Source organism: Trachurus trachurus (genome assembly GCF_905171665.1).
Source record: "Trachurus trachurus genome assembly, chromosome: 20".
Taxonomy (NCBI): domain Eukaryota; kingdom Metazoa; phylum Chordata; class Actinopteri; order Carangiformes; family Carangidae; genus Trachurus; species Trachurus trachurus.
In genome coordinates, this window is record NC_139911.1 from 7,362,221 (window position 1) to 7,373,585 (window position 11,365).

Here is an 11,365-nt window from a genome sequence, read left to right on the forward strand (position 1 = left end):
CGGCCGTGACCGTCGTTTAAACTAACAGCTGATGTTAGCGTCCGTCGGTCTGTTGTCTTTGTGTTTACAGGCAAAACAGACAGATAAGGTAAATCAATAACTGTAATTTATAGCCTATATTGTCCCTGTATGAATGAACTACACACACTGTTTTGGTTAAATGTGCATGAAGACAGAACAAAGCGCCATTAAAACGGAGAAATGTAGCGAAGTGAGTGTTTACGTTTGTTTCCCCTGGGTTGTGTCTGCCAGGTATAAAGCAGAAGGAAGATGTTTCAACAGGTTTTTGACAGAAAATCATTCGGCAACAATTTTGACTCTTAATCAATCATTCACCATTTCTTTATATTGTAGTTAGTAGTGCACACTGTTGTCCTGCATGCACAGTTTAGATATGTTCGCCTATACGCCAGGGAACATGTTTATCTTTAGGTCTCAAAACTATATGAAGACTTGGAGACTCTACAAGATCAAACTGGCACTGGGATATGAAGTATGAACAAAATATATCAACAGAGAGGGTTTGAGTGTAATGTCAGTGTCAGTTCAGAATACATAATACACCTGTAAAGACTCTCTACAAGATCAAACTGGCACTGGGATATGAAGTGTGAAGATAGAGAGAGGTTTGACTGTAATGTCAATGTCAGGTTTGTCTGTGTAGTCTAGATAGTTGTGTAATATCTGAGCGAGACCTGTAAAGATTAACTGAAATCGAGGATAATCTCACTCTAGCCAGTATAGCTATGGGATTTGACAACACAAAAAGGACCTTAGTGATGGCAGCAGTACACTTTATTGGTAATACATTGAGAAATCAAGGTGTGTGCATTGAATCATACATGAACGCAGACATGTGATACGAATAGTTGTGTTTCTGTGTTGGCAGGTAGTTGGAGGACAGACCGAGTGGAGGATGAGCAGCCCGGGACTGAGCAGTGGCACGAACAAATCATCTGAACTCTTTGAAGACTTATGGAGGCAGCTCAGAGATTGTCATCACAATGTACTTCAAGGTAACTGCCCCCATGGTGTATAATTGTACACATACATACATCAAGTGAATTTTTCTTATCAGTTTATGTCAGTAGGAAAATAAAACAAATCTGTTGCTGTTTGCAGAACTGGAGGCCAAAGTGGGCAAGTTGAAAAAGGAACGCTGTTTGTGAGTATATTGTGTCAGATATTTTGTTTAAATTCACGTAAAAAGCATAATATCTGAGCAGGCAAGAGCAGAAATATTGATCTGCTTGTAAACTAATTAATAAAACTGTCTAAAACTGTCACTGCCCTCCTGTTCCACAGAGATGCTCAGAGGCTGGAGTCGTTTTACAATCGCAACCAGCAGCTGAAGGAGCAAAACAAATCCCTGCAGGACGCCATCGGTCTCTTGGAGGAGAGGTAACTGAACTCCCAGAGACGCATTAAATCAAAAGCATATGAAACCCCTAAGACAAGAAGCTCTGTTCACTGTTTTCCAGGCTGCGAGAAGGAGAGTGTGATCGATGTGCCGTCTTGGAGGAGACCCTGAAAGATGACCAGGACCAGAATCTGCGGCTCATCGCCAAGCTGAGTGAGTTGGCCCGTATCCCTCATGCCTTGATTTCCTTCCTTGTTTTATGTATTTATACTGGCTAGAATCAAATCATTTCTCAGTGCAGTAGTTCTACTTTTCCACTGAGCAATAGCTAACCACAGATTAATACTGTACCTGCTGTGAGGAAGAAAGGTTAAAGGGATAGCTCAACAGTTTAGCAAATTGGCCCATTGCCATAATCCCTATAGGAGTAGTAGTATAGGAGTAGGGTCGTTACCTTTAATTGTCGGTGCAAGCTATTTTTAGAAGGGCGGAGCAAGCTGCTCAGAGCTACGCTACAGAGGCTAATGGGATTTTTTGGTTTCCCTCATCAAACTCATCAAATACACAATCCAACAACTCCAAAATGCTCTGGTGGACAAGTTGTGGCCTGCACATTCACCACGCTATGAGATAATAACAGAACGTTACAAGACAGAGTTGTTTTTCGAGGCAAATGCAGAGACTGCTTGCCAAAAAACTGCCCCAGATGGGAACACGCATCAGCGGTTTTGCATGAATCCACCTTGAAAACAACTGCTTTATAACGGCAATGGGCCAGTTTACCAAAATGTTGAACTATCCCATTAAATATAGAGGCCTCATGACATCTATGATTGTATGACGGGTTTATGTTGACCATGCAGTAAACCACAAGCTGAAGCTCCTGGGATGTAGAAGAGCATAACGTTGTTCGTTTGTGATTTGTTCCACAGAGAGTGAAAAAAACAGCCTGGAGGATGAAAACAGAAAACTTCACGCTGAACTGCAGAAATTACAGACGTCTCAGTAAGTTGTTTGGATGCTTTTACGAACATTTTGTCTTTCACATTGTAAATATATTCTGCAAAATAAAATGCATTAAAAATAGTTCACTAAGGTGGTTTCACTTCTGCTTAGCTAAAGTCTCCTCTTTACATTTCTATAGGCGGATAGGTTGAGTTAGGAACAAGTTTCAGTTCTCAGTTAAACCTCACAGTGTGTGTGTGTGTATGTTGTTTTCAGCTCAGAGCCTCAGCAGGCCTCGCCACCAGAACAGGATGAAGACTTCATCCCTAACACACCAGACCCGCCGAGCTCGCTGCCTTTGACCAACCGACTGAAGAAACGTAAAAATGTCGACAAACGCAAACACGTTCGCTACGCAGAGCTCCCCCTACCGCAGCGTAACAACTCGCTCTTCAACGGTCAGTCTGCTGTTAAATAACCTCTAGAGATGTATTGTATCCCCTGCCTGAAGGCATCAAGTCTTCTAACATGTGCTATTGTTGTTGTGGTTGTTTTAGAGCTGAATGAGGAGCCGGTCGATGCCTCAAAGAATCCTGCGAGAGCAAAAGTGCTCGTACCCAACACATGTGAACTGGATGTATCCCAGAACTCAGGTATGACACCATCTACTCTACAGCTTTTCCTCCCTTGAATTATTCCACACCCTGTTCCTGTTGTGCGTTAAGTGGTTTTGTCCTCTCACTTGTGTGCATGTCTCTGACGGCTCCCTGTGCAGCACCAGACAACATTTATCTGGACAAACACACCCACCATAATCAGCTTAATTCACACACAGAAAACTCTTCCCTGCCGGCTCTAATTACATCCTGGTGTTAGACAGAAACACCTCTACACACAGAGTAGAGACTGATGTGTGAACTCTAATGTGAGATATGAACATAATCCATCAAGATAAATTCGATTTAGTTGCTGAGTCGTCGTCATTTGATACGATGGAGCTGATACACAGACAGACTAAACTCTGGTTGTCTGCATCTTTTCAGAAGAGGCAGCTCCTATGGAGGAGGTGATCGCGGAAACGTGTGGCCTTGACCTTCTTCTTAACAAGCATCAAATGGTAAGGAGGGTTGTATGATCATGATGTATGGGAAATATGATAAATGACATGCCATTTTGAATTTTGACACTTTTCTCCTGCTTCCTTTTTTTTAATTTCTCTGCTCAGAAAGTTGGAATGACTGCAGGGCAGAAAAGCAGCTCGAAATCTCCCTGGAAGAGCGACCTCTGTTTACAGTAAGGAGGCATGCACATGCTTAAAACAAGTATCAAATTTTAAATTCTTAATAAGTAATTTTAACAAACAACATTTCAATAAACAAGGGGAAGTCAATGTCCAGTATGTGGCTGGTTGAGTTGTGGTCAAATACTTGTTTTATAACTGTGACATCATCTACCTGACAAAACCACCAAACTTGTAAATGAGTTCATCTGTATCTACTTTATAATTTTTGCTTATAAAAAGCCTTGTTTCTGTAAGCTTCTCTTGCTTACTCGCTCTTTTTTTCTGCTCTCTGCTGATTTAGTTATTCTTCTGTTTTCTATAGTAACAATAACAACTCAGTCTCGTAATGTTACATTATTATTTCATAGTGTGGTGAATGTGCAGGTCACAACTTGTCCACCAGAGCGTTTTGGAGTTGTTGGATTGTGTATTTGATGAGTTTGATGAGTGAAACCAAGAAATCCCATTAGCCTCCGTAGCGTAGCTCTGAGCAGCTCGCGGCTCTGCTCCGCCGTTCTAAAAACAGCTTGCACCAACAATTAAAGGTAACGAACCTACTGCTATGACTATAGGGATTATGGCAATGGGCCAATTTGCCAAAATATTGAACTATCCCTTTAACAAAATGCCAATAATAATATATAACATGCGGCTCTATACTATGGTTAAATGTCTCCTGTTTGAGATCAAAAAGATTGGCAGCAGTAGTAATGGAAAACTGTTTTTTTTAAAAAGAGACCTTCTTGTTATTATTACTACAAATCAGGTCACCTCTAAACCTGAAAGGAAGACTGTTACCAGGGTATCGGAAGTGCTCCTCTGCTTCCCTGCAGTTCTCGTTTCCATATCCTAACTTTTTGTCCCTGTCTTTAGGCCCACCCGGACCCACAGTCCAGACTCCACCTCTGAAAGGTCTCCGTCTCTTCTCCCTCGAATCAAAAGGTTTTCAGAAGTTGATTCAATCAATAAAGCAAAGCGAAAGAAGGAGGAAGGTGACAGTGGCCAAGTCGGGGTCCAGGAGGTGGAGGGGACACAGAAGGAGGTCAAACAACAAGTGGACCGACAGACGTCCACAACTTTAAACAATCAGAGCTTCATGAAGCAGCCACAGGACGTCAAGGTGAGAAATCCGTCCTCAAGACTTGTGTGAATGTGTTGGATAGCAACATGAACTGCAACTGTTTGTGAGCTACATGTAGTGTCCTGCAAACAATTCAGTTTAACCTTTACATATCTAAAAACCAAAACTCTCTCCTCTGAAGTGTAAAGGTTACACTCGTAGCTGTTAACGAAACAATGAACAGAATAAGACTTCAATTTTATTGAAACTTTTCTTTAACATTTAACAGGTTAAATCATCACAAAATAAGACTTCCAGCCAAAAGCAAAACTTTTCCAGTCCTACGTTCAAGAAGCCAAATGAAAAGGTTAAAGGAGCGGTTGACAGTGTTGGGAAGAAAAGAAACCTGAACGCATCACGTGACCAACACGAAGCAGAAGATGGTGAGTATTTCGGCAAAAGTTTAAACAATCTCTTTATCGATTTCAGTTGAATTTAATGTGACTGTGTTTACTTTGCTTTTCTCAGCTGGATCGAAGCCCAGAGTGGAGCCCATGTGGAGCATCGACCCTGCACTCGCCCTGTCCATGTACGACAGTGAATGCAGTGGAGACGAGGTGCGGTCACATGCTACTGATGCATCCAAATGTCAGAAATGTTAATGAAATTATGTTAAAACCTGTGACTGCTGCTCCTGTTTACTAATGTATAGTATGTTTCAGTCTTGGATAGACAGAGTCTGACACAGGTTTTGTTTGGATTTCAGCAGGAAGAAAGACAGCATCATGGAGAACTGACAGATACCGACTGCACTTGGGTCAGTCACAGCTTACTGCAGCGTCGGGACAAGAGGGACAGTGTCTCTGGTGAGTATCAACCAACAACCCACTAGAGCAGCTGCTGAGGTGAGGTGTACCTGCAGAAACTGACAGTGTGTCTTGCTTTTCAAGGACTTGGTGAGAGGGCCAACGACAGTTTGGACATGATGTTTGACACCACAGCGTACGGGGAGTACAAGTCTTACAACGGCTCAAACTTAGGCCAGAGCCAGCAGCCCTGTGAGGAGGAGCAGGAAGAGGAGGAGGATGATGAAGAAGAAAAGAGCGATGGTAGTTTTCCAGAAGAGTTTGACCAGTATTTCTGTGTTTGTCTTCAGAGCTGTTGACACTGGTTTGTGTTTGTTTCCCAAACTAGAACAAGAAGATGCTGCTGAAAACTCTCCAGGTCACAGTAAAGCACGGTGAGCTGTGCTTTGGTTGTTTAATATTTTATGCTCTGTGTGTGTTTCATGTGAAGGTAAACAGAGATGGGGAGAAGGAGCAGACAGGCTTCAGTTGTTAATATTCCAGACTCATAAATTTTGTTTCTCTGGATCAGACACCCAACATTTGCCCATGTGGCAGTAGTTCGCAAGAAAGATGAGAGGAGAAAACTGAAGGGTGCCACCTGCAAGGAATGTGATATTGTGAGTATCGTGGGGATGAAGCAGAACAAAGCTGACATGTTTTAGCATTGATCCTGTGTAAAGAATGTTTTTTTTTTTCTGCAGTACTACGCCCACCTCCCAGAGGAGGAGAAACAGAAGAAGTTGTCTGCGTGCTCCAGGCACCGCTTTCTTTACATCCCTCCTTGTACTCCTGAAAACTTCTGGGAAGTCGGATTTCCATCGACACAAACGTGCATCGATAGAGGTCATTTATCTGTCCAGCTGAACATTTTAATCTACACACTCGCACCATCTTCACTTTTCATTTCTGTTTTGTAGGCTACGTCAGGGAAGAGAAGAATCCTCAGACTCGCTCACGGAGAAGACAACCGCTCACTGCTTTATTCTCCCCAAAGCAGGACGACTGAAGTTTGACTGTCAGAAAGAAACTTCATCCAGCTTATAAATAACCTTTCATTTAAATTTTTATGTAAACTGTAAATGTTTCTGTAGATACTAAATATGCTTAGAAAATGTGTGGTTAAATAAAAGTTTCCTATATGTCTATAGAGGGTTGTTCATGCTGCAGTCTTTATTTCACCATGTATGTGAAGAAAAAGGCTTGATGTCAAAACTAAATTCAGTCTTTTATTCAGTCCATCAGTTCACCTGTGACATAATTAGAGTACAATGAAAAGACGTTATATATATATACTAAGATAATTTCATTTGGTCAGCATGTTATCAGAGTTAACATGGGATTAGAAAAATATAGTAGTAGTATAAAAACTCTTTATAGAAAAAGAAATCTCTTTATGAAGTGCACGTCGTGGTTTGTTATATCCGAGGTTCTCTGTCCGAATACAACAGCAGGGCCTCCCCAACGTGACTGACGACCACACTGGAACCAAAACAGCAGTATTAATATAATGAAAAGTGAAGATATCACTAAGTTACATTTAAAAACACTTTCATATGAGGAAAAAGTTAATACATTAAGGTTGAACATGAAGTCTGGACAGTGACATTACTACAGAGGGGTGAAAACAGCTACTCACCACATCAGACTTTGGACATTAAAGTCCATGGGGAAAATGACTGGTGACAGGAACATGGCAGTAACCTGGGAATAAATGATTACAGAATATAAATGCTTCATTTTACCTACTACCTGTTTTGTTTATTAGTAACAATTCTGTTTGACTGGTAAGTGTGTGATTCTATGATCATTGATCAATGTCGTAACTAAATATGAGGAAATGATGTAACAAACGCACCTTTGACAAAAAAATCCAGATCCCAAAGTGCTCGAGGGACAATCCACTTTTCAGTTTCACTGTGGCCAAGAGCAGCAAGAAGCCCAGCAGAGCACTGTGGAGGAAGACACGGCTCATCAAAGGTTTGGCACGAAACTAAAACCGTTTAAATGTACATACTGTATTTACGTATTTTGGGAGGTTTCAAATTCAGAAGAATTACGTGTATGGAAATTTTCCATAAACACAAAGAGACATTTGTGGTTTTAAGCACCAAAAATCACCTCAGTGTAGTTTCATATCTTAGACTTATCTCCGACGCTTTAGTATCAACTCAAAAATTAACTTTATAAATTAGTACAACATGTGTCGACCACAGCAGGTTATAAATAGTTCACCTCTTCACCTCTATGACTTCACATTGGCAGTCTGGGCTCTTTATCAAATGACAAATGGCACCTAAAATATTTTCTATTTTGATCCTGTACAATGTGCTCTGTGCTGTGATTCACATTAACGTAGGAGGGTGTTTGTGTTGAGCTGCACAGAAACAGAAACAGTCTCATTGTTGAACCCTGGAGGATGTGATGTGTGTGAATTAACGGTAAACACTGTTTTGTTTTCTGATGAATTTAAGGAGAAACCCAACAAGAAAAATACCTGGCGCAGCAGCCACCGTGAAACGTGTGAGACTGAAGGGAGGGGAACTCCATGGCTCCCATGAGTTCACCTGTGGAGAAACAAAGGTACAACTGTAGATATAACTCCTTTAACCTTTAGAGTTACAACACAATAGATGCATTTATAAAGTAAAAAGAGAAATGGTTACAGCTTTATCTTCTCAGTACCTGTTGGATGAGCAGCCACAGCCAGCAGCAGCACACTGTTGAGGACAGACAGAAGCTTTAATTCATCACTGACCAAATATGAAGCTGCACTTGGTGTTAATATCATGTTGTGATCTACACAAATGGAAGATAACTCACTCATTAAAAAGATCATTTAAGTTTATTCTGAATATTTTCTTAAGATTATTCCAGTTTAGATGAAACATTATGTTCCTGATTCCTATATAATATGTTATCTTGTGCAGAAAATATGTGAATATTCTTGTCAACATTGACTTATGAATCAACTACAGGGCAGAAATGCATGTTGCATCAGGTTTTTATGTGATTACAGTTATGAAATGTCTGGGCATTCCTGTTCAGACTGCTGCCCCCCGGATAAGCGGAAGAAGATGGATGAATTGGACAAGCCTCAGCTTTGTCAGGATGTGTAAACACACTGATAAATGCTGAATTAAAGCAGCTTGCACTTATGTTTATTTATATAAAGTGAAGCTTTAACGATGTAAAAACACATAATACTGTATTTATATGATTTAGAACCATTTGTTCTTACCTGAACACGTAATTGATGCACTGCTGTTCAAGGTCACTATAATAAAAATGAGTGAGTCAGTTTGTCAAGTCTTAGCTGAGACACTGAGCTTTGTGTGAGAGAAGGAACAGATGACGAACACACTCACTTACCCCAAGTTACTGGGCTTGCGGTGAACTTGAAACACTCTGTACGCACCTGAAACATCCATCAGGACATGTCAGGCTTCAGACTGAAATATTGCATGGTCATCATTATTTGATTTTCTATTGTCTTTGGTTTTTGTAGTTTTTACATTTGTTCTATTAGTTTAATCATTTTTATTCCCCGTGTGCCGCAATACCTCAAACTGTATTGGCACTCTCATCACTCACTTGTATTGTTTTGACCTGCACTAATCTGTATGAAAGCTGGACTGAAATGGAAGTTTTTCAATGAATCAAGTGAATCTACACTTTTCAGAATAAATCTTTATTCTTCTGACACTGATATAAAACTCTTTGCCAATGGGTAGGAAACATGGTCACATCAAACCACTCGATCGAATGCAACATCTCCACTGTGACTGGTTGACTTACCAACACAGAGCAGATGACCAGCCGCCCACAGGTAACCTCTGTTAAACTACAAAAAACACAAACGAGTGAAGAAGAGAGTAGATTAAAACCAGAAAATGAGCAAAAAAGACAGGATTTCTATTTCCAAGAATTCATTCATTATTTAATTATAATGTTTGGATTACCCGAGGATCATACAGGGGGAGGTTGAGGGCTGAAAACAGCATGAGACATATGCTGAAGGAAGAAAAAGAAGAAACCTTTTACGTTTTATCATAATAATCCACATCATATCTGATTATTATACCTCATTGCTTTGCATGTAGGTTTCATTAAATTATCATCACAAGATTCACAACCTCTGCAGCTTCTGGGTAATTGCCAAAATAAAAAATGTCACCAACCTGATCAGTTTGAGCCACTGCGTCTTCTGCTGGTGAAGAGAGAGATGAGAGTGACATGTCAGAGCAGTGCACTGCGCACTCACACAGTCTGTACAGTAGCTGCAGCCAAGGTCATCTGCCTCCATTAGCTTCCCATGAATCACTATACACAGAGTGCAGCAGCCGGTGATGCACACACACACTCACCTCTCTGTAGACAGCCTTCAGGATTATGTAACTGACAACATGAGATGAGTTCTGCAGGGTGAAGAAATAAGGGATGTCCTGCACAGAGAGAGGAAGCAGACGACGTCCTTCAGAGTGGAGTTAATGAAATTGACATTATTAAATATTGGAGGTTATATGACGTACGATGCGTGATAAGGCCCTGGACCCGGCGTATATGTTTCCCACAAACAGGAGGGAGGCTGGGAGCCAGGGCAGAGCGGCCGATCTGGAACACATTAAAAATTGACATTAAAATATATATATATCAACAACAAAACTTTTAAATAATCATGTGGTAGTCTGTTAAGATACCTGGTGATGCGGCTCATCTCCACCCATCCCAGCTTCCCAAAGAGTAGAAGGAGAACACCGCCAATAAATGTCTGCCATCTGGACACATGCATTTTTGTTGTATTAGTGAAACGTTAACAATGGATTGATTTACACGATGCACACAGGAAGTTTAACACTAACCAAGACGCACATTTATAATAATAATCCTAATGTTTGACATACATTTCCCTGTTCTCTGTCACTTTAAAGACAAAAATCATTTAACTTCTATTGCTGATTATTAAAATAATCATTAATCACAGCCCTTATCAGCTGGCACATGTGTTAGATTGGAGCCTTATTAACCAGGAAATAACCTTTGACCTTTGGCTACTCACCCTTGGAATAAGGTTGGATACGTAAACTTTAACACAGACAGGACAAACTGCAAAGAGAGAAAAAAAGTGTGAAGTTAAACTCTTGTTTTCATAACTTCCAGAAACTAGCTTCATGGCCTACTCTTTACTTGATGATGTGTCAATGTCATTGATTATTGATTGGCTGCACTTGAGCACCTCTTTTGCTGGTGTTAGTTTTCTACTTCCTGCTGCAGTTTCCTTCCAGAATAAGAGTGGAGGCGTGCTGCATTCACGTCCACGCCTGATCATCAGTAATAAAACATATAAAGGCTTTTTAAACCATGTTCAGTGCACCTCATGGTTATGATTGATGATGAGGGTTTAATAGTACATTTTCCAGGATTTTCCAGCACTGATCAGCGTGAACTCTTCTTCCTCCTGCGCACAAGTTTAAACAGACTCTCTCTGTGTGTCCTGGCTGGACGAGGAGTGAAATAAGTGAAATATTGCCTTTATGCATGAAGCTCTGGATGTGATGAGCGCCACACAGCCTTTAGATCAACCCTGTTTGTCTGATCCCAGTCCGCTAAGCCCTTTCTCTCTCTCACTCTCTCTCACCTTGTTAGTGAAATGGGACACAACGAAGACGAGGCTGAAGACGAGGCCGCTCATGTGTCTCCTCCACTGCATGTTGAGCTGCCGGCGGCCTGCAGCGGGGACATGGCCCCAGCACACGCAGCACTAAGCGGTCGACATGAAGCTTGTTTCAAACTAACAACACAAACGTTTCCAGATCGAAACTTCCCTCATCCTCCCGGTGACACGTCAAGACGTCGCCTAACAAAGATCGTCT

At 41.1% G+C, this 11,365-nt stretch overlaps 2 protein-coding genes across 2 annotated transcripts; one reads left to right on the forward strand and one right to left on the reverse strand.

Annotated features, from left to right (window-relative positions):
* Nucleotides 1–779: 779 nt before the first annotated feature.
* rbbp8 (retinoblastoma binding protein 8) lies at nucleotides 780–6,501 on the forward strand (the record flags this gene model as incomplete). Its single annotated transcript, XM_083995253.1, has 18 exons — nucleotides 780–788; nucleotides 890–1,016; nucleotides 1,123–1,165; nucleotides 1,306–1,401; nucleotides 1,482–1,573; nucleotides 2,293–2,365; nucleotides 2,582–2,763; nucleotides 2,863–2,958; nucleotides 3,349–3,422; nucleotides 3,531–3,598; nucleotides 4,461–4,707; nucleotides 4,937–5,090; nucleotides 5,176–5,264; nucleotides 5,414–5,504; nucleotides 5,580–5,781; nucleotides 6,025–6,112; nucleotides 6,197–6,338; nucleotides 6,413–6,501. 18 exons carry the CDS (start codon nucleotides 780–782, stop codon nucleotides 6,499–6,501), a joined length of 1,962 nt encoding a protein of 653 aa, XP_083851379.1.
* A 409-nt stretch (nucleotides 6,502–6,910) lies between these two features.
* On the reverse strand, nucleotides 6,911–11,307 carry tmem241 (transmembrane protein 241; the record flags this gene model as incomplete). The annotated part of the gene is made up of 15 exons (XM_083995254.1): nucleotides 11,131–11,307; nucleotides 10,552–10,598; nucleotides 10,193–10,270; nucleotides 10,025–10,106; nucleotides 9,860–9,937; nucleotides 9,674–9,702; nucleotides 9,455–9,506; nucleotides 9,291–9,336; nucleotides 8,865–8,910; nucleotides 8,734–8,769; nucleotides 8,178–8,212; nucleotides 7,990–8,059; nucleotides 7,351–7,444; nucleotides 7,132–7,196; nucleotides 6,911–6,974 (listed from the first exon to the last, which is right to left on the reverse strand). Exons 1-15 carry the CDS (start codon nucleotides 11,200–11,202, stop codon nucleotides 6,911–6,913), a joined length of 894 nt encoding a protein of 297 aa, XP_083851380.1. The 5' UTR covers nucleotides 11,203–11,307.
* Nucleotides 11,308–11,365: the final 58 nt, after the last annotated feature.